Source organism: Bufo bufo, chromosome 2 (genome assembly GCF_905171765.1).
Source record: "Bufo bufo chromosome 2, aBufBuf1.1, whole genome shotgun sequence".
NCBI lineage: Eukaryota > Metazoa > Chordata > Amphibia > Anura > Bufonidae > Bufo > Bufo bufo.
This window is the reverse complement of record NC_053390.1, coordinates 506,927,157-506,951,363: the sequence shown is the minus strand read 5'-3', so window position 1 is coordinate 506,951,363 and position 24,207 is coordinate 506,927,157. Positions and strand designations below refer to the sequence as shown.

The window sequence follows — 24,207 nt, the reverse complement described above, 5'->3', positions numbered from 1 at the left end:
ATCATAACTATCATATTGCAAAATCTGTTCAGGAATGGTTTGATCAGCATGACTAAGAGTTCATGGCGATGACTTGGCCTCCAAATTCCCCAGATCTCAATCCGATCAAGTACCTGTATGATGAGCTGGAAGAATAAGGGCTCATGCACATGAACATATTTCATTTCCGTGTCTGTTCCGGGTTTTTTTTTGCGGACCGTATGCGGAACCAGTCATTTCAATGGGTCCACAAAAAAATAAATAAATAAATAAATAGAAGTTACTCCATGTGCATTCCGTTTTCGTTTGTCCGTATTTCTGTTCCGCAAAAAATAGAACATGTCCTATTATTGTCCGTATTATGGATAAGGATAGTACTGGTCTATCAGGGGCCAGTTGTTCCGTTCCGCAAAATACAGAATGTACACAGGCGTAGTCCGTATTTTTTTGCAGACCGCAAAATACATATGGTCGTGTGCATGAGCCCTAAGACTGATTCATGGATGCCAAAACTGCATAAGGGGCTGACACTGCTAAAAGGCAGACCTATTGTGTCTGGGATAGGGAGCCTAACATCGAATATGAGCACATATGTCGATACGATTTTACGACCATTTATGGAAGGGCCCCATCCTATGTGAGAGACACAATGGACGTTTTAAAACAACTAGATGGGATTCAATTTGAGGAGGGAACCTGGCTGGCTAGCCTTGATGTAGAGGCTTTATACAGTTCCATCCCACACGATAAAGGATGTCAAGCCATACAGTTTTTTCTTCGGCAAAGAGGTGAACATTGCCGACGTCACAATATCTTCCTTATGGAATTAATCAACCTTATTTTGACACATAATGTCTTCTCATTTGCAGGCCAGATCTTCCAAAAGCTCAGGGGTGTGGCAATGGGGAGTCCCTGTGCCCGACCTAGGCCAACCTCTTCCTGGGCTGGTGGGAGAGCGAGGTGTTTTTTTCGGACTGCATGGAACGATTCACGTCATCAATAGTACTTTGGTTACGATTTATTGATGACGTGCTGATCTTATGGAGAGGGCAAGAGTCTGAATTTCATCAGTTTGTCTCAGAACTGAATAGGAACCAATTGGGGTTGTTTTTTTACATCCAAAATAAAGGCCAAACAAATATCGTTCTTGGATCTCTCCATTGCATTTGACACATCAGGAAGGATAGTAACAAATAGTAACTGACGCATATGGGCACGTGAAGATAAGCGTCCTTGATATCTATCGAGGACAGGTACTCCCCCGGTTCCATGGACGCAATGACCGACCTCAGTGACTCCATCCGGAATCTGCGAACACGAAGGAAACGGTTGCGCGCCTTGAGGTCCAGAACGGGACGGACCATCCCCTCTTTTTTGGGAACCACAAAGAGATTAGAGTAAAACCCCTGAAAACGGTCTTGCGCAGGAACCAGAACAATCACACCTTGCTGCAGCAGCGTGTGAATTGGCCAAAAAATATAATAAAAATCAATCATCTGCGGGAGAGGCCGGAGGAGACTACTGGAAAAAAAACAGGACGGAGCGGAGGCCTTGAAGTCCAGCTCGTAGCCCTCTGCAATGACCTCCTTCACCGACGCATCTGAGACGCGAGCCAAACATGCCGAAACACATAAAGCTGGCCGCCCACCCGAACGGAGGGCGCCATGAGCCGCCCGTCATGCAGCGGCTCTCTTAGGGTTAAAGGACTTGGAGCCCTGTTGACGAGAATGCCAGGAAGGCCGCGGCTTAAAGGAAGGCTTGCGCTTCTGGCCTGCGGCCGACTTATCGGACGCTCCCTTGGGGCTGCAAAAACTATGCTTTTTTGACTTATTAGACCGCCCCCTGTTCTGTGGTAAATGGGTGCTCTTACCACCTGTAGCATCCGAAATGATCTCATCCAGGCGCTTACCAAAAAGTCTGCCGCCGGTAAAGGGGGAGGGCCGTCAGAGTCCGCTTTTGAAGCAATATCTGCCGCCCAGCATGAGAGCCATAGGGTACGGCGAATAGCCACCAACAGGGCTAACGAGCGAGCCATAAACCTGGCCGTGTCCAAAGATGCTTCACAAATATATGCACTGGCATGCAAGAGCTGCAGGGCCACATCTGCAAGTTCCCCCGAGGGGACCCCCGAGTCGAGACCCTGACGTAAATTACTTGCCCACTCTTCTATAGCCTTGCTCACCCATGTAGAGGCAAACACCGGCTGCAGCGCTGTGACCACTGCTTCAAAGGCAGATTTTGCAAACGCTTCCAGCTTCTTATCTTTGATTTTAGAAAAAGAAGTATGTTCAGCCAAGCGGGAAACTGGCGGGTCCACTATAGGTGGAGCCGACCATTTCTTAGTCAAATCCTCTGGAAAAGAATAAAGGACTTTAAAGCGTTTTGGCAATGTAAAACGTCTATCTGGAAAATTCCACTCCTTGGAGAGAGAGGAATCAAACTCCTGGTGGTCGGGGAAACACTTGTGCGAGCGATGGGACCTTCTAAAGGAAAAACCCAAGCTGGCAGATGACGGAATGCAATCTTCAACCTGCAACGTCTCAATAACTGCCATAATTAAATTGTCCACCATGGAGGATAGTTTGGGCGATTGACCCTCCGGTGAGACAACATCCTCATCTGACCCGCTCTCCTCGGAACATGCCTCTTCAACTGAGGACATGTCGGAGTGAGACTCTCTAGCAGGAGGAGGAGAGGCTGAGGACACGGGAGACACAGAAAACCTTTTGGGGGAGGAAGTTCTGGCCCGTTTTGTAGGGCGGCCGCGATGGGCACGAGCCCCATAATCCCTGCATGTATAGGACAGAAGCCGAGACCTCCATTAACAACAGCCCCGGCTGGCCCAGAACCGATGCGCCGACCCGGAAGCGGCGCTCAGGAGAGTAAACGCTGCCCCCTCCTCTCCCGATGCACTCCAGAGGACCATGTTATAAGGGAAAATAATAATGATCGGGTCCCCATCCCGATAGTCACCTAGCAACCGTGCGCGAAAATCGCTCCGCACTTGCTTGCGGATGCTTGCGATTTTCTCGCAACCCGATTCATTTCTATGGAGCCTGCGTTACGTGAAAAACGCACAAAGAGGAGCATGCTGTGATTTTCACGCAACGCACAAGTGATGCGTGAAAATCACCACTCATGTGCACAGCCCTATAGAAATGAATAGGTCCAGATTCAGTGCGGGTGCAATGTGTTCACCTCACGCATTGCACCCGCGCGGAAATCTCGCCCGTGTGAAAAGGGGCCTAAGAAGTGTGTGCTGGGTTCTTCTCAGCATTTCTGGCTGGTTGGCTAGGAGGTATCATATGGCCTGATTCTTTACTAAAAATTGCGGGGGGTTTCAGAAGAAGCAATATCACTGAAAATGTTTTTATGAAAAAATAAATAAAATGTGTGCTTGCAATGTGCTCTATACTGACAGTCAACCCAAAATTAAACTTTTTAAAATCCTGCATGTTAACCTACCTCAGGAATACGCTGTGGCTTTTCCTTACTCTTGCTGCTTTCCACTGAATCATCACTTTGCGATTTTGGACATTTTCTAGACATTTCCAAGTGATCATTTTGCGGACCCTCGTGGGATCTTTTGTCTACACGTTTTATATTTTCTGGGGCCTCTTCTGCTCTGGAGGTTCCTGGTTCTTGAATAAACTCTACTGAGTAAGGATACAATTTATTTACAATATATAGTACATGGCCGGGCTTCAACTTAGCTTCATGATCTTTGCCGATGTCCACCGAATCAACACTGCTTGGGTTTGTTCCCATCTAAGCAAAAGTAGTAAAATGTTAAAATTAATATCTACGTTATAAAAAAATCTCAATATTTGAATTATTACCAGTGAGTACAGAAAACAGGGTGAGGTTTGGCAGCTAATGAAAACAATGAGGAATATAATGCACTCCTCCAACAGCTCTACATAATATACCTGGAGCAGTGCCCAAAAGCAAACGACATGTTTGCCTTCATTCCACACACAAGTCGTGATGGACAGACGGTAAGTTGGTAACATAAATCATTACTGACTGACATCAATGCAGATACAAAATGGAACATATCAAATCAGATGTCTAAAATTGTGATCAATTGACTCCCCCATTAGAGAACAGTGGGGGAGATTTATCAAAACTGGTGTAAAGGAAAACTGTCTTAGTTGCCCATAGCAACAAATCAGATTCCATGTTTCATTTTCCAAAGGAGATCTGAAAAATGAAAGGTGGAATCTGATTGGTTGCTAGTGGCAACTAAGTCAGTTTTCCTTTACGCTAGTGATAAATCTCCCCTAATGACTAAGAGTACATTCACAAGACTAAGTGTTTTGCGGTCCGCTGATCCGCAAAACACGGGTACCGACCCTATGATAGAAATACCTATAGGACATGTTCTATCTTTTTTGCGGGGCCGCAGAACAGAACTACGGATGCGGACAGCACACATCTTTTGCGGCCCTATTGAAATGAATGGGTGCACACTTGTTCCACAAAATTGCGTAACGGATGCGGACCCAGAAGTACTGTCGTGTGAATGAACCCTAAAGTAAATGTGACAGTCATATATATATATATATATATATATATATATTATATAGTGTGTGTGTATGTGTATATATATATATATATATATATATATATATATATATATATATATATATATATACACATACACACACACTATATAATATATATATATATATATATATATACACACACACGCACACACACACATACATACATATACACACACACATACTGCTACAACAGGTAGAAATGATAGGCATTTAGCAAGACAACACCTATAAAAGGAGTGATTCTACAGGTGGTGACCACAGACCATTTCTCTGTTCTCATCCTTTTTGGCTGTTTTGGTCACTTTTGCATTTTGTCATTGCTCTTACCCTTAGGGCTGTTTCACATGAGCGGATGCCGTGCGTGGCATCCGCTCCGTGAAAGAGTGCCAAGACCCGATGCAGAAGCACGGAGCATTAACATGACTGATAATGCTCCGTGCCTCTCTGTGATCTCTTTACTACGAAATCACAGTGAGATAAAGTTGTCACTGTGATTTCGTAGTAAAGAGATCACAGAGAGGCACGGAGCATTATCAGTCATGTTAATGCTCCGTGCCTCTGCAGTCTGCATTGGGTCTTGGCACTCTTTCACGGAGCGGATGCCACGCACGGCATCCGCTCGTGTGAAACAGCCCTTATAGTTGCATGAGATGGTGTAACCAACAGAAGTTGCTCAGGTAGTGCAGCTCATCCAGGATGGCACATCAATGCGAGCTGTGGCAAGCAGGTTAGCTGTGTGTGTCAGCATAGTGTCCAGAGCATGGAACAAATACCAGGAGACGTGGAGGGGACCGTAGGAGGGTAACAAGCCAGCAGCAGGAACACTACCTTCTCCTTTGTGCAAGGAGGAACCAGAGCCCTGCAAAATGAGCTCCAGCAGGCTACTAATATCCATATGTCTGCTCAAACTGTCAGAAACAGACTCCATGAGGGTGGTATGAGGGCCTGACGTTCACAAGTCGGTGTTGGGCTTAAGGCCCAACAGCGTGCAGGGTGATTGGCATTTGCCAGAGAACACCAAGATTGGCAGATTAGACATTGGCGCCCTGTGCTCTTCACGGATGAGAGCAGGTTCGCACTGAGCACATGTCACAGACGAGACAGAGTCTGGAGACGCTGTGGAGAGCGCTCTCCTGCCTGCAACATCCTCCATCATGACCGGTTTGGCAGTGGGTCAGTAATGGTGTGGGGGGGTAGAATAGAACTGTTCTATTAGGGGCCAGCCGTTCCGCAAAATGCGGAATGTACATCGCCACTATACGTGTTTTGCGGATCTGCAATTTGCTGAATGTAAGTATGTGTGATTTCAATAGGATTCTGTGCAGATTTTTTTTGAAACTCTAAAAACGGTCATCTGACAACACCGGGGTCAATCTTGTGCTCAGATCCACAGTATGACAAACTGTAAATCAGTGGCAGAAATCAATGCTGCCATGGATTCCACTGCAAATACACGTCAGATTTTTCAGACGTGATAATTCTGAGTTTGGAGACTGGTAAACCAGTAGCATAATACATTTTCCCTTTTAAAAACTTACACTCGCATTTTAAAAAAATGACCCAATTGCCTTTAACTGACGGCATAGCTTCTGTTGCTATGTGAATGCATTCGAGGCTCCTAGCAACCAAACTCCATTTCATCTTCTGTCTCTACCCCTTAAGCATAGAATTTCCTTTCTTTAAACGACAGAAATAGAACACAGTCTACATACTAGATGAATATATTTTTGAAATCCAAATAATTCTTGTAACTTCATTTTACATGCATCATTTTCAGCACAAACAACTTACCTGTCTGACTTTCACATAACCTTTGTTGCAATCTGATATCAATTGCACTGCAAAAACAAAAGGCTGGGTTTATGGCGGCATCAGACTGAGAATGTAAAATATAGCAATAAACAAAGCATATGCAGAATCAGGCACAAGTTTCCCTATGTTTTTATGTGACAGATGATACATCTTGCCTACACTGATAGAGCTCACCAAATCCGGACCTAGCAGTTCTACGATTGTACTTTGAGACCGTATTTAAGTGCAATACCAGTGGGAATAAAAAGTACACAATTCAGTATACAAATACACTTGTTATACAGGGGGAGATTTAGCACTCCCCTAACCCTTGGTTCTGGCTTCAAGAGAACCTGTCATCAACTGTATGCTGACCTCACTGAGGGCAGCATAAAACAGTGACAGAAATGCTGATTTCAGTGGTGTGTCATTTATGAGCTAAAAGTCAGTGGTTGCCAAGAACCAGCATCATAATCATTGCAGCCCAGGCCTTGAAAAGAGTCCAGTCTACCGGAGAAGAATCATGGTTATCCATAATCTCCTGCCCTCTCACCCATCTGCTGATGGTTGGCAGTTCTCCCCTAGAGAGAAAGCGAGAAACTAGGTAGAAGACTGTCAGTCATCAGCAGGAGGGCAGGAGAGCAGGAATTCATGAATAACCATGACTCTTCTCAGGTGGCCGTGACTTTTCCAGGCCCAGTCTGCAATGTAATGTTGGTTCTCGGCAACCACTTACTTTTAACTTATAAAATAACAGACTGCTGAAATCAACTCACCTGTCTCTACTTTATGCTGCCATTAGTATTGGCAGCATAAAGTGATGACAGGTTCCCTATAAAAAGTTTGCAAAACCTAGTTTTGCCACTGCAATTAAACTTGGTCACGAGTCAACTACCATTTTTCTCGCCAGTTTCCAAAAAGGAGTCATGTGGGGGTGGGGCATGGGTTAGGCCATCTGCCCTGGTACATTTATCATTATTTACACAAGAAACTGGCTACGAGCTGGAGTAAATTTCAGTCATGGGCATGGACTGCCGGAGGATGCATTTAAATCATGATGTGTTGATAAAATCAGGGCCTTAGTGCCCAGGTCATATGTAGTTCATTCGTTCATATATAGCTACCTAAAATGTTTGGCTTTCAGTACCTGAATATGCAAATCAGCATAGTAATCTGCATGTCCACCTACTGCGGGTTGCACCTGCTCTGTTTTATCCTTCAACTGCCACCAGCCCTATCTATTATTAGAAACTGTGACAGGTACAGGAAGAGAGCTGCATCAGAAGGGACACGCCCCTATGTTGTGATAGGGAGAGGGCTGCAGCAGAAAGGATCTCTGGATCCATATGAGGTACAGGGTTGGTTCTAGCTTTGTTAGAAAGATAGTCATGTTCTATATGATGTCTGATTTTCATTTTTTACATTAATCATGGCACAGCCTCTTTGACATTACCTTGCTGGCGGGAACATTTCTTGTCCACTATTTGTGTCTCCGGCCCTCGCCCAATAAATACTGGCTGAGCATGGGGCAGTTTGATTCGGCAGCGTGTATTTTCCTTACTTACTAACCAGCAATCAAGCATTGTAGCATTGACCTGAAATGGAAAATTGTGAGAAAACAGGTAAATGCACACATGGTGGCAATGGTCTAGCTTTCTAGATCTCAAAAACTGCACTAAATCTTTGTACCGGTTCTTAAAATGTTCAGTTAAAGCCAATAGTAAAAACTGCGAGACAAAGTGCAACAAAACCAATCAAGTGAGTATTCTGCAGTTTAGAAGCAATGGTATCATGTCCTGAAGTGCAACACATCTCAACTGTAGTTCATTGAATCCCAATCAGTACAGTAAAAAAAAACTGACTGCGAGAACTGCGACAGTAAAGTACCATAGCAGTAGGAGGTGTGAATGCTACCAAAGGCCACATTCATGGCCCTTTGTACATCAGACTCATATCAGGGCGCTGTATCCATTGTAACGCTCCAACAGTCAAACTACTCAATACTCTGATTTTTATCTCGCATTCAAGTCAGTGGGTCAGTGAACAAGACAGACAGCCAATGGCAACCATTTGTGTGCGTTAAATTTTTACTGCCGGTTGCTTGGAGACGGTGTATTCTTTAGGTTTTTATGACAGAGGAGAAATAATACTGCCACACGGATGGAAATAAACTGACAAAAGAATGCAATAGGAGACCACCCTGATTCTACATGAAAGGATAATCTTTAGTTTACAGGGTAGCCATGTGCTATGCCAGAATTTTGTAAACCTCCAGGGGCACAGGCAGGAGCAGCAATATGCGCTGCCACCCCATTGAGAAACTGAAGACTTTGTACTCCATACACCAAGACAGCAGTGTACTGAAAAGTGGGTTTTAAGCGCACAGGCTTGAGGGAGGGAAAAGTGTATTAATTTTGTCATACTGTTCTATGGGAATTAAGAAAATGAAAATACTTAAATATGACTATTATAAATATATTCACAAATAACTTTCATTAGTTATAATGTCTTGTTTTGTCTAGGGAGCAATCATTAGGAAAAACAAAATGGCCACTGTCCTATTAGTAGACACAAAACCTGTCCTAATTAGGGAGGAGCGGACCCGTGGATGTTTGGGTAGGACGGGTTTGGCCGAACTTCGGGTCAAAGTTTGGGTTCGGGACCCAAACTCGAACCCTATTGAAGTCAATGGGGACCCGAACTTTGGTGCACTAAGATGGCTGTAAAACGAGATTTTTGTATGGGCGAGAAAACTCGATTTTTGTATAACTTACCAGTAAAATCTCTTTCTCGCTCTTCCTTGGGGGACACAGGAGACCTTGGGAATAGCTCAGCTCCCTAGGAGGCGTGACACTAAGTGAAAACTGTTAAGCCCCTCCTCCAGCAGCTATACCCTCAGCCTGGAGAGAGAGACTGCCAGTTGCGTGTCCAAGTAGTGAGAAAAGGCAATGTTCAAGTGGAATCAACAAGCCAACTACCCAAAGGGGTAAACCAAGTCCGGAAACAGAGTAGAAAAAACAATGAATGGGTGGGTGCTGTGTCCCCCAAGGAAGAGCGAGAAAGAGAGTTTACTGGTAAGTTATACAAAAATCGAGTTTTCTCGCCCATTTTCCTTGGGGGACACAGGAGACCTTGAGACGTTCGAGAGCAGTCCAAGAGGGGGGGACCACAGCTCCAAGGAGAAGCACCCGAAGGCATCAAGGAACCGCCGCCTGCAAAACCAGGCGGCCCAAGGCAGCATCCGCCGAAGCCTGAGTATGCACCCTGTAGAACTTGGTAAGGCGTGCAAGGAAGACCGGTGGCCGTCTTGCACAATTGCGCGGCCGAAGCCCAATGTCTCCGGCCCAGGAGACACCGACCGCTCTGGTGGAATGAATGGCGCCCCCGAAGGCGGAACCCTGCCCTTGGCGCGGTAACCTCAGCAATAACCATTCTGATGAAGCGGGCGAAAGCCACCCTGGAGGTCGTCAAACCGTTGCGCGGACCTCCTAGAACCACAAGAGTCTGAGCGCCGACAAGAGCCGGTGATCTCCAAGTAAAAACTGCAAGGCCCGAACAACATCCAATAGGTGAAGTGTCTTTTCGTGGGTGGGAAGGGGAGGACGATGGCCTCGTTGAGATGAAAGGCAGATACCACCTTCAGAAGGAAGGAAGAGACGGGATGGAGAACTGTCCTGTCCTGGGGAAGGACAGAATGCTCGGAACAAGAAGGGCCGTCATGCAGACACCCGTCTGAGAGACACGATGGTTACCGAAACACAACCGTACAGGACAGAAGGAGTAGAGAGAACTTCTGTAATGGCTCCAAGGGGAAGCTTGGAGCACCGAGAGCACAGTATGTAGTCCCCAGGGCGGTACCGGGGGACGGTACAGAGGAACCAATGAGCCACTCCGTGGAAGAAGGTCTTGACAGGCCCAAGAGGGGCCAGGGAACGCTGGAAGAGGATGGACAGCGCCGACACTTGACCCTTCAAGGAACAGAGTCCCAGTCCCAGGTCCAGGCCGGACTGGAGAAGGACAGAACCATGGGGAGAGAAAGGCAGAGTGGGGGAATGCCCAGCTTCCCGCGGAACCCCAGGTAAGAACTCTAAGTCTGATACAGATCCTGGACGAAGCACGGCCGGGAGCGAACACTTACGCGCCCGCTGGAATCGCCTGGGTAAGCGGGAAAAAACCCAACGTGATCAGGCACAGACCAGTAACACGGGCAGAATAGTCCGGCAAAACTGGTCCCGTCGGCCCCCGAGCAACGTCGTCCCGTATCCACCTGGAGTGGGGAAGCAAGGCTTGCGGCAAGCATCGTATCCCAAAAGAAACAAGTATGTCGCAGGAGGAAGGGAGGCATACGTACGAGCAGCCCCGTAAGCAGTGAGAAGGCCAACCCACCTACGGGAGGAGAAGGCATACACGGCCCAAACAACGCAGAGCGCACAAGAACGTACGCTCACTGCAAAATAGTCACTCAGCGAAGGGGGCCAGCCACAGAGTCCCACAGTATCTACGGAAGTGCAAAGTGCCGCCCGGATGGGAGTTATGCACAAGACTAGTATGGCATGCGATGGAACGCAAGCAGTCCACCCAGAAAGGGGGGAAATGTACCTGGCAAACTGCAGTCGGTAAGAGTGCAAAGGCCCGCCCCAAAAGGGGGTGATGCCCAAGGCCAGTACCGACTTCAGAGTAGGACATACCATATGCCGCACAGAAGGGGGCCATGCACATGGCCGTACAGTATCTAGTAGGAACGCAGGAGGTCCGCCTAGTGAAAGGGGAACATGCACAGGGTTATCCTAGCATTAAGTGATGGTGCAATAATCCACCCAACACCGAATTTCGTGAGAGTGCAACTACTCCGCCAATGAAGGGGGACGAGTCCAGCACAGCATGTACAAGGACAGCCGTGAGTCCCGTGAGTGTGCAAAATTCCGCCCATGGAATGAGAGGTGGTCATGCACCAGGCCAGCACCGTATCCAATGGGAGTGCAAGCATTCCACCCATGGAAAAGGGCCATGCTCATGGCCAGCAATGTATCCGGTGAGAGTGCAGTATTCCACCCAGAGAAGGAAGGGGGGGTTATGCACATGGCCAGCATCGCATCCAGTGAGAGTGCAAGCACCCCGCCATGGAAGGGGGTCATGCACATGGCCAGCAACGTACCGGCGAGAAAACAACCACCGTGAGTGAGAGTGTACGTATGCAGCCCGAGGAAAGGAGGCATGCCCATGGCCGGCAGTGTATCCAGTGAGAGTGCAGCACACCGCCCATGGAAGGGGGTCATGCACATGGCCAGCAACTTACCGGCGAGAGAACAACCCCAGTCAGTGAGAGTGTATGTATGCCGCCTGAGGAAAGGAGGCATGCCCATGGCCGGCAGCGAATCCAGTGAGTGCAGCATACCGCTTATGGAAGGGGGTCGTGCACATGGCCGGCAGCGAATACAGTAAGAGTGCAGCATTCCGCCTATGGAAGGAGGTCATGCATATGGCCGGCAGTGAATCCAGAGAGAGTGCATCATTCCGCCTATGGAAGAGGGTCGTGCACATGGCCAGCACCGTATCCGGTGAGTGCAGTATTCCGCCTAAAGGGGGTCATGCACATGGCCAGCCCGCAGCCAGGGAGAGTGCAGTATTCCACTTAGGAAGGGGGTCATGCACATGGCCAGCACCATAACTGGAGAGGGTGACGAATTCTGCCTATAGAAAGGGCAGAAGGGGGCGCATGCACTTGGCCAGCGCCGTATCCCGGGAGAGGGCAAGGGTCCGCCTAGAAAGGGAACATGCACCTGGCCAGCACTGCAGCCGGGGAGCGCGACATGCCGCCTGAAGGGATATATGTGACTCCATTTTGTCTTATTCAGCAACGTATATTACATTTGGTTAGTGCACTTACAAAATGTCCCTTCCCCCTTAAGGAATGTGTGAAACTTCCTGTGCTGTTTCAAGAATACCCATACATTCCTTAGTTTGTAAGTTTGAACAGTCCGACCATATAAGGTCATCTGGCTCAACTGTCTGCTAGTCTATGTGTATATACCTGATTGGTCAAATGCTGTTATTATGAGTCATCTATTATGTTAATGCAGAGCTCATGTGTGATCGATACCATAGGTCGAATACTAATGCTAACATATGATTGGATGTCAAGGAAGCTCAACCCCCTCTATTATAACTGTTTGCCAACTGTGAAATAAACCAGAATGGATTGGAACTAGAAATGTCTTCAGTGTTTATCTGATTCATTCTCCCGGTACCGGAATAGACTTAATTCAAGCTGATCACCGAAATCATGTGTCAGGGACACCGTTAGGCAACAGAGTATATTGAACAACAGCTTGGGGGCTCGGTTCCGGGATTGGGAGGGTCCTCTTCAGGTCTATAGTGAAAGACATCAATTCTTGTCCTCCTCTTGGACCTGGAGCAATGACCAAAATCTCAATCAAGTAAGTCGAACCATCTATTTATGATTTCGGTGGATTGCGATGTCTGGGACACGCAAATGTTAATTGTAAGCGGCTCCGGGAGTCCATATCGTGAGATATAAAAAGTGCACTATATGAATAATCTGTTCCGGGAACAGAAGAAGGTTACAAGCTTGAATTAACTCTTATGTATATATAGTATAAGTATTTTAGAAGTATTAAGATTATCTGTCTGTGTGAGATGTTGACCGGGTGGTAAGTGTACGGTCACATCCCACTGTGAAATCATTCTGTTTCCATCACTGCCAACATGTAAACTTTATGTTGCACGGTCTAGTCCCTCAAATTACTTCCTAGTTAACACATGGGTAGACAATTTGGCAGGATGTGAGAATTGACAGTTAAAATGTGAAACAGAATGTTATGCCCGGCTGGCAACAGGGATGAAAAGCTGTAATCTGTGAAATTAGCTTACAGACAGTGTACATCAGAACTCCTGTGAAGGGGGGCTATGGTGAGTGAGAAAACACAGCAGTGTCAGGAAGTTAATTCATGGCAAGGGAAAAAGTGTTTCAGCGTCTGCAAACAGAAAGGGCTTGTGTTAAACGTTCAGAAATGAACTGGTTAAGTTTTGTTGCCCTAATGATCTGTGTTTGTTTAAATAGTGACGATTTATAGCCCTGGAATTAGAGATTACCGCACTAAAAGATGGACAGTTAATGCATAAGTGTATTGATAATTGAAGTTAGAGAAATGAAATGAGCAGCATTTCTTATTACAAGATGGAGGATTTGGGTGTGGTAGGGAACAAAGAACAGGAAAAGGTTGCCATGTGGCATCCCTTCCCCCACCACATCTGCTGTAAATTCCAAAATGTCACTTGTAGTTCCACAAGAACTTTTCCAGTTTTCTCTGAAATGTGCTCTCAGAGAGAACTCCCTCCCATCTCACCCCCCCCCCCCCCCCCCCTGTGCTCAGGAATTCAACTAACCTACATATGGGGGTTGGGGGGGAGGGGGGCTGGTAATTGGTAAATGCATCAGCAGAATGTGAAGATACTAACCTGTGTTATCTATAAGATCTTCCAGACAGGGCTCCAGTATTGGATTAGATCTTTCCAAATTGTATGTTCCAATGGTTTAAAATGTGCCTGCAGTGTTGATGCTAATTGGAAGTGTCCACTCCTATCAATCTAAGGTTGCACCCATTCTAAGTCCTTATTCAGATATGAGTAAAAGTTTGAGGAACATTTGGGACAGCTGAACGTCCTGTGATGTATTGCTTTACTTCCCCTGTTTGAACATTCCTGAAATAAGAGACGCAAGGCAAAGGAAATGGGGCAGGGTAATTATATAGAATAAGGGGCGATGTGTATAACACTAAACCAAAAACCACATGGCATATAAGATGATTTGAATTTTAACAAAATGACTGTATGATTAACATGTATATTGTTTTACAGTGACAGACCATCAGCAATTCTGGGTGTGGTGTGGCTATCTGTTTCCAGGAAAGCTGTGTTTGTCTGTGCTGCAAATTTTGGAATGTAACAAAGAGATTGTGTGATTGGGTGAAAGATACATGATTCAGTGGAATGTCAATGGGTGTGGCTCTGAGTTGTATATGGAATTGAAAAAGTACGAAGACTGAGATGTACGTAGCAGAGCTGTGAATGCAATTCATATTTTATGTGTAAGGGCGTGGTTATGAGTTGTTAATGAAAAAGAGTACATGAAAAAATGTATATGAATGCGTATGGAGTACGGTATTTGTTTTTAAATATGCGCATTGAGAAGTTTATTTTCTTTTTCTTGGAAGTTTTGGGTTTTTATTGGTACCAACAGCATTGATCAAGCTGTACATTTTTATTTATTGAAGTCAATGAAAAGTTTTTATGGGCCCTTTGTGTGTTCATGTCTATATTGTCAGATCTGTTTGTTTCAATGTTTGCAGTTACATGTTACATGTTAAGTGTTGTGCTTAACATCAGAGCTCTGTTCTTCTGGACAGCTAGGATACTAATGGCAGACAGAGGACGGACCAAAGCATCCGACTAAAAGGGGTGGACTTACGTGACTCAGAATGGGAGGAAGGAAATGTGAGCCTTCTATGTGAATTAGTGGGGTTTTGAAAAAAAACAAAAAAAAAACACACTTTCAAAACTGACTCACTACTACTCGAGACCATGGACAGGGAATACATCACAGATCATGTCTTCAGCATTATACTAGATTGCCCAGTCAGCCTATTAGGGAGAGATTTGTTCATTAAGCTTGACTTGCAGGTATCAGCAAAGACTCAGGGCATAAGAGTACACTCAGATCTCATTCCAGTCTCTACACCAGTGCCACTAATTCTTGCAAACATACAGGACCACCCAGAGCTTAATAACATTAACCCTGCATTATGGTCCTCAAATGAATATGACACAGGATTCATAGATTGCACACCTTACAAAGCTACTGCGAAACCAATTGTCATCTCAGTGTTCCAGAAACAATACCCGCTGTAAAAAGAGAAACTTGATGGACTTAGGCTAATGATAGAAGAAGGGTTCTTAGACGTAAAAGAGAAGTAGCAGACATACAATTTAATGGTAATCTGATATCAATTTTTCCCGATTTCTCGCGAGAGACCCAAAATAAAAGAAGATCTTTTTTTGATGTGAAAAAAAGATTGATCGCAGCTAAGATTAACTATTCAATGCTATATCCCGCTAAACTGAGAGTGGTATACAATGATTCTGTGCGTTTCTTTTCCACACAGACGGAGGCGGTGCAATGGTTGGATTTAAAGGGCCTATGAAAAGTACGGAAGGTTGGTGAGGAGGGAGGTTAATGAGGGGAGGTGGCGGGGGGGAGGTTTGGTGGAAGGAGAGAGGTTGATAGGTATTGTGAAATGCCTTGTCAACCATGCAGGTTTTTTTTTTGGGGGTGGGTTTAAGGGAGGGATTGGCTGCCGTCGTTTGCTGCGTAGATATGCGTGCCTCTCTGTTAAGAAAGGGGGTCTTGGAAATTCCTTTATTCATAGGATATGCCATGTAACATTCTATTCTGGAATGTGAGAGGGCTGGGAGACAGAGTGAAGAGGACGGTGGTATTTGATCTCGTGGTCCGTCATCTGCCTGCGATTGTGGTACTATTGGAGACCCATGCTACATTAGATAGGATTTACACACTGAAAAGGAAATGGGCTTCTCTTGAGTACCACGCCTGCTACTCTTCTTATGCAAGAGGTGTTAGCGTATATATTCATCGTGGGATGGAATATCAACCGCTAGATAGTCTGACTGATAAAGAAGGGAGATATGTATTCCTTCACGGGTATTGGAAAGGGCAGGAGGTCATATTGGCTTTTATTTACATTCCCCCACCATTTAAAGCAACGGTCTTTTTACAGTTAGTCAAATATATATCCACAAAAAATCAATGTGCGCTATTAGTGGCAGGTGACTTTAATGCAGTACCTGATTCTGAGTTGGACCGGTTCTCGTCGTTCTCTGGGCGCGGCCGCACTGGATCCCCTTTGATTGCTGTGTGCCAGGAGCTGGCGCTGGTTGATATCTGGCGCCACCTCTATGGCAATAAAAAAATCTTCTCATGTTTTAGCCAGTCATTCGGGTCAATGTCCCGTATAGATCTGGCCTTCGCAAGTCGGGATTTGTGCGGTCGCGTCCTGAGAATGAGGTATGAACCCCATGGAATCTCGGATCACTCCCCAGTTCTTGTTGTATTTGCGGAGGCTCCAACTACAGGTAGAGTCTTTAAATTGAACCTGCACTGGTTTGATGTGATAGGGGAGCAATCCCGAATAGACCAGGATATTCAGGAATTCTGGGGCCTCAACGTAGGATCAACACATATTCATAATGTGTGGGACGCTTTGAAGGCCCATATAAGGGGCTTATACTTCAGTAAAATTAATAGGTTTAGAATGGAAGTACGGCGCAGGGAACAACAACTGACAGACACAATAAGGAGTCTACGCGCCGCATTAATTGACTCCTACACGGAGCAATCCATTAATCAGTTAAAGGAGGCTAACTTACAGCTTAAGATGCTCCCCTATAAAAAAGCACAACATAAGCTCCTATTTCAAGGCCAGAATCGTTTCTGCGAATCTGGTAAAACGGGCAGGTTTTTGGCTCATTTGGTGGCCAACCAGAGAGAGACTACCAGTATAAGAGAAATCAGGAACTCACAGGGTGCTGGGGTGAGATCTGCAGAGGAGATAAGGGAGGAATTTGTGAGATATTATTCTATCCTTTATAAATCTGAGTCTATGTTCAGTCGCACTGACATGGATCAATATCTTCAAAAATTAGAGCTCCCCCAGTTATGTTCTCAAGATAGAGAGTTCTTGGACTCCCCCATTCTTCTGGAGGAACTCCAGGCGACTCTTTCCTCCCTAAAATATTAATCAGCCCCCGGCCCAGACGGATTGCCGTTTGAATTATATAGGTACCACGCCAAATCACTCTTGCCGATCCTGCTTCTAGTCCTGAATGAGTCCCGCGCATGCGGCTCTTTACCTCCATCATTTAGAGAGGCAGTGATTATCTTGGTCTTAAAAAAGGAGAAGGATCCATGTGATATGGGGTCATATAGACCCATATCACTCCTAAATACGGACTATAAGATTTTCGCAAAAATTTTGGCTAATCGTCTGAAGAGGGTTATAGCGTGTCTGGTACACCCCAATCAGACGGGCTTTATCCCGGGACGTCAAATACAGATGAGTCTATACAGGGTCTATTTGAATCTATCTGTTGGGGGCAGTATGGACCACTCCATCCTGTCTTTAGACGCCGCGAAGGCGTTTGACAGGATGGAGTGGCCTTTTTTGTGGGCTACCATGTCCCATTTTGGCCTTGGGATTCAGTTTCTGGAAATGACCCAAATGTTATATGAACATCCAGTCGCATGTATCAATATCAACGGTATTAGTTCTTCCCCTGTTATGATGCGGAGAGGGATGAGACAGGGTTGTCCCCTGTCTCCTCTCCTCTTCGCTCTTTTTATTGAACCGTTGGCTTGTCGGATTCGCTCAGATAGCCGTATAGATGGCTTCGGGGTGGAGGGAGTGAGCGATAAAATAAGCTTATATGCTGATGACGTGATTCTGTTCCTGGATCAGGGATGGAAAATCCTCCCCTATGTGATAGAGGTAATAGAAGACTATGGTAAACTATCAGGCTATAGGATCAACTGGACAAAGTCATCGCTCCTCCCGCTGAACCGGAAAGCTGTAGATGAAGGGAAGAGAGTTCGTGTCTTGGTCCCGAATGATACCTTGGACTATTTGGGGGTTAAGATTGGGGTTCCTATAAATAGGTTTTATGAGCTTAATTTGGCCCCGGTTTTGAATAAAGTCAGAGCCAAAGTCAGCGCTTGGCGGAAATTGATATTGGCACAGACGGATCGAATTGCACTCATTAAGATGATTATTATACCCATAGTCTTGTTTCCGTTGTGCGCCTCCCCCATCTGGATCGATGATATCTTCTTTCATAGACTGGAGACTTTGATCAACGATCTAATTTGGGGAAGGAAGAGAGTGCGTATAAAGCAGAGATATCTATGGTTGTCGGAGGCAGATGGTGGGCTGTCATTACCTTTTTTTCAGGGTTATTAGTTATGCGCACAGATTCAGCGTTGTTGTTATTCGAAAGAGAGCTTACTTTCACGATATTTGACTAAAGTTTTTGATAAACCAATAGAGAATATATTTGCATGTTTGGAGACTGGGTTTATGGGAATGAGGAGGTCCTTGTTGATCCCTTGCTCGCTACAGAGGGTGTGGAACAGACTGAAGGAGATTCTTAAAGTTTCCGGTCCGTTTGTTTTCACCCCTCTGTGGGAGAACAGGGGGCTGGAGGAGTTCTTCAAAATTACAGATTTTGGTTATTGGTTACGTAATGGTATCAACACAGTGTCTCACCTCTTTTATATGGGTCGTTTTAAAACACTGTTGGAATTTGGTTTTAACGATAGTTCACCATTAGACTTATTTATGTATGCACGCTTGAAACATATATTTGAAGCCTCTAGGAATAGGGGTCGTATCTTCTCACGAGAGAATATATTTTTAGATTTTTGTGACGCTCAGAAGTTCGAAAAGGTGAAGATATCTAGATTATATGCTAAACTCCAAATGGCACTGGCAACTGTAACACCTTTTAAAAGCCCAAGTAAGTGGGAGCAAGAACTGAATTGCCCCCCACTACAGTGGCCCACTATTTACAGGAGCGTGAGAAAGGCGACAGTTTCCAGTGCGCACAGGTTAATTCAATTTAAGATTCTCCATAGATTGTATTATACGCCCAAAATACAAGGAAAATTCCCTCAAAATAAAAACCGGGATTGTTGCTGCTCTAAGTGTGGATATGTTAATGCAAACTACGTCCATTTGCTTTGGAGCTGCAGTAAAATAAGAAAATATTGGGATGAGGTTTTCTCTGCCCTACAGGAGGAGTCTTCAATGAACTATAACCCAGGGATTTTGATAGTGATCTTTGGAGACTATGGGTCAGAAGTGGAAGTCCCGTCCGAGGTCAGACGGATTTGGATGAGGGGATCGATGGTGGCTAAAGTTATATTGATAAAGTATTGGGGCTCTGTCTCCCCGCCCTCGACAAGGGAGTGGGGTTCATATCTTCAACAAATTAGAATATACAGGGAGTGCAGAATTATTAGGCAAGTTGTATTTTTGAGGATTAATTTTATTATTGAACAACAACCATGTTCTCAATGAACCCAAAAAACTCATTAATATTAAAGCTGAATATTTTAGGAAGTAGTTTTTAGTTTGTTTTTAGTTTTAGCTATTTTAGGGGGGATATCTGTGTGTGCAGGTGACTATTACTGTGCATAATTATTAGGCAACTTAACAAAAAACAAATATATACCCATTTCAATTATTTATTTTTACCAGTGAAACCAATATAACATCTCAACATTCACAAATATACATTTCTGACATTTAAAAACAAAACAAAAACAAATCAGTGACCAATATAGCCACCTTTCTTTGCAAGGACACTCAAAAGCCTGCCATCCAAGGATTCTGTCAGTGTTTTGATCTGTTCACCATCAACATTGCGTGCAGCAGCAACCACAGCCTCCCAGACACTGTTCAGAGAGGTGTACTGTTTTCCCTCCTTGTAAATCTCACATTTGATGATGGACCACAGGTTCTCAATGGGGTTCCGATCAGGTGAACAAGGAGGCCATGTCATTAGATTTTCTTCTTTTATACCCTTTCTTGCCAGCCACGCTGTGGAGTACTTGGACGCGTGTGATGGAGCATTGTCCTGCATGAAAATCATGTTTTTCTTGAAGGATGCAGACTTCTTCCTGTACCACTGCTTGAAGAAGGTGTCTTCCAGAAACTGGCAGTAGGACTGGGAGTTGAGCTTGACTCCATCCTCAACCCGAAAAGGCCCCACAAGCTCATCTTTGATGATACCAGCCCAAACCAGTACTCCACCTCCACCTTGCTGGCGTCTGAGTCGGACTGGAGCTCTCTGCCCTTTACCAATCCAGCCACGGGCCCATCCATCTGGCCCATCAAGACTCACTCTCATTTCATCAGTCCATAAAACCTTAGAAAAATCAGTCTTGAGATATTTCTTGGCCCAGTCTTGACGTTTCAGCTTGTGTGTCTTGTTCAGTGGTGGTCGTCTTTCAGCCTTTCTTACCTTGGCCATGTCTCTGAGTATTGCACACCTTGTGCTTTTGGGCACTCCAGTGATGTTGCAGCTCTGAAATATGGCCAAACTGGTGGCAAGTGGCATCTTGGCAGCTGCACGCTTGACTTTTCTCAGTTCATGGGCAGTTATTTTGCGCCTTGGTTTTTCCACACGCTTCTTGCGACCCTGTTGACTATTTTGAATGAAACGCTTGATTGTTCGATGATCACGCTTCAGAAGCTTTGCAATTTTAAGAGTGCTGCATCCCTCTGCAAGATATCTCACTATTTTTGACTTTTCTGAGCCTGTCAAGTCCTTCTTTTGACCCATTTTGCCAAAGGAAAGGAAGTTGCCTAATAATTATGCACACCTGATATAGGGTGTTGATATCATTAGACCACACCCCTTCTCATTACAGAGATGCACATCACCTAATATGCTTAATTGGTAGTAGGCTTTCGAGCCTATACAGCTTGGAGTAAGACAACATGCATAAAGAGGATGATGTGGTCAAAATACTCATTTGCCTAATAATTCTGTACAGGGTGTATGAGGATATTGAAAGGAAACGGAGAGTTGCACGTAGAACTACATAGCTATATTTAATACTGATAATATTCTATACTTGAATGAATGGAGTGGACGACAGCCAATGGGGGGGGGGTTGATATAGTCATTTCTCTTATTATTGCAGGGGTGAACTTAGGATGATGTGTAGAACTTCTTCAAAATGATGTTTATGATTGTCATACTGGGTACACCGTTGTGACTAATATTGGTTTATGTATTAATATTATGATTTGAAAAATAAAAAAATTCTTATATAAAAAAAAATGATAGAAGAATTCCTACAAAAGGGAATCCTGGCAGAGGTGATTTCACCCTACGGCACGCCCGTGAATCCAGTGACAAAGGCAGATGGTACTACCCGCTTTGTACAGGATTTAGGGGCCATCAACAACATCATTGTGCCTATAGCCCCTGTTGTACCTGATGTCACTTAATTATTATCTGCCATTCCAGCAGACGCTGTTTGGTTCAGTGAGATGGATCTGAAAAATGCATTCTTTTCTATCGCAGTTGATAAGATAACCAGACTACTTTTTGCTTTTTCCTTTGACAGACGTCAACTGACCTGGTGCAGAAATGCCCCAGGGATATGCTGATTCACCTGTAGTGTACAGCATAGTCCTCCAAGCGATGTTAGAACCATGGTACACCCCCCCAAGGTTCTGTGCTGCTGCAATATGTCGATGATTTATTACTGTGTAGCATGTCAGTGGAGGCCAGCATTCAGGATGGATTACAATGGTTGTCAGGATGTGGTCACAAAGTGACACTTAAGAAAATGCAATGGTGTAAAATGCAGGTTGAATACTTGGGCTTTGTCCTCACAAAAGGTGAAAGGAGAATCAGCGCAGAAAGAGTCCAGTCTATTGCGGGTTTGGTCGCCCCGCACACCAGGAAAGAAATGTTATCTTTCCTTGGTATGATAAATTACTGTACACAATGGATTCCTGATTGCTCTTACTACGACAATGTTTTGAGGCAAGCCACTCTGGATGGAAATCCAGATCTTATTAAATGGTCTTCTGAAATGTACAATGCATTTGATTGTCTGAAATGTTCACTCATGTCGAGTCCAGGGCTGGGCCTCCCTGACTATAATATGCCCTTCCACATGTTTGCACGCCAAAATTGTAAAACCATGGCGGGTGTACTGACACAAGAAAACGGAGGCAAGTTGCGTCCTTGTGTGTTTTTCTCAAAGGTAATGCCCACCCCTGTTCAGGGGATGCCGGCATGTCTGTGTTCTCTTGCAGCCTGTGCTATGATGGTAGAGTTGACAAATTCTTTCACAATGTGACATTACACCATTTTGCACACCACTCATGATGTTGTAGGCCTACTCAAGGACATCCACACTCAACACAGCAGGCAGCTGAGCTCATTGCACTCACTAGGACATGTATTCTACATACTGATAGACCTGTCACCATCTATACTGAGAGTAGGTACACACATGGGGTAGTGTGGGACCATGGTATGATTTGGCAGAGGAGAGGATTCACGGCAGCAGATGGTAAGGATCATGTCTCACAGGGCAATGCGCTGGAAGTTAAGGTGGCGAAATGAGTGGCCAAATGCAACCTCACAGGTTTGCATAACCATTGGGAGATGCCATGTTTGGCACCTCCAACCCCTGAGATGTTGCAAATGCTTACTGATCTTCAGTGGCATGCCACTGAACAGGAACAGCAAGACTGGTGTTATCCAGTATTGCAGAAAAATCCTGAGATAGGATTAGTCTGCGAAGAGGGGAAGTTACAGTGGGATGCGAAAGTTTGGGCAACCTTGTTAATCGTCATGATTTTCCTGTATAAATCGTTGGTTGTTATGATAAAAAATGTCCGTTAAATATATCATATAGGAGACACACACAGTGATATTTGAGAAGTGAAATTAAGTTTATTGGATTTACAGAAAGTGTGCTATAATTGTTTAAACAAAATTAGGCAGGTGCATAAATTTGGGCACTGTTGTCATTTTATTGATTCCAAAACCTTTAGAACTAATTATTGGAACTCAAATTGGCTTGGTAAGCTCAGTGACCCCTGACCTACATACACAGGTGAATCCAATTATGAGAAAGAGTATTTAAGGGGGTCAATTGTAAGTTTCCCTCCTCTTTTAATTTTCTCTGTAGAGTAGCAACATGGGGGTCTCAAAACAACTCTCAAATGACCTGAAGACAAAGATTGTTCACCATCATGGTTTAGGGGAAGGATACAGAAAGCTGTCTCAGAGATTTCAGCTGTCTGTTTCCACAGTTAGGAACATATTGAGGAAATGGAAGACCACAGGCTCAGTTCAAGTTAAGGCTCGAAGTGGCAGACCAAGAAAAATCTCGGATAGACAGATGCGACGAATGGTGAGAACAGTCAGAGTCAACCCACAGACCAGCACCAAAGATCTACAACATCATCTTGCTGCAGATGGAGTCACTGTGCATCGTTCAACCATTCAGCGCACTTTACACAAGGAGATGCTGTATGCGAGAGTGATGCAGAGGAAGCCTTTTCTCCGCCCACAGCACAAAAAGTGCCGCTTGAGGTGGGCTAAAGCACATTTGGACACGCCAGCTTCATTTTAGAATAAGGTGCTGTGGACTGATGAAACTAAAATTTAGTTATTTGGCCATAACAAGGAGCGTTATGCATGGAGGAAAAAGAACACAGCATTCCAAGAAAAACACCTGCTACCTACAGTAAAATATGGTGGTGGTTCCATCATGCTGTGGGGCTGTGTGGCCAGTGCAGGGACTGGGAATCTTGTCAAAGTTGAGGGACGCATGGATTCCACTCAGTATCAGCAGATTCTGGAGACCAATGTCCAGGAATCAGTGACAAAGCTGAAGCTGCGCTGGGGCTGGATCTTTCAACAAGACAACGACCCTAAACACTGCTCAAAATCCACTAAGGCATTTATGCAGAGGAACAAGTACAATGTTCTGGAATGGCCATCTCAGTCCCCAGACCTGAATATAATTGAAAATCTATGGTGGGACTTAAAGAGAGCTGTCCATGCTCGGAAGCCATCAAACCTGAATGAAATAAAGATGTTTTGTAAAGAGGAATGGTCCAAAATACCTTCAACCAGAATCCAGACTCTCATTGGAACCTACAGGAAGCGTTTAGAGGCTGTAATTTCTGCAAAAGGAGGATGTACTAAATTTTGATTTCATTTCTATTTTGTGGTGCCC

At 44.9% G+C, this 24,207-nt stretch overlaps 1 protein-coding gene across 1 annotated transcript in view; it reads right to left on the bottom strand.

The window, feature by feature from the left end:
• APTX (aprataxin) overlaps positions 1-24,207 on the bottom strand; it is a 72,837-nt gene that overhangs the window by 32,649 nt on the left and 15,981 nt on the right. The window contains exons 3-5 of the mRNA XM_040417842.1: positions 7,792-7,933; positions 6,339-6,385; positions 3,445-3,747 (exon numbers count right to left, since the gene is read on the bottom strand). Of these exons, the coding sequence (XP_040273776.1) occupies positions 3,445-3,747; positions 6,339-6,385; positions 7,792-7,933 (492 nt within the window). The remainder of the gene's footprint in view (positions 1-3,444; positions 3,748-6,338; positions 6,386-7,791; positions 7,934-24,207) is intronic.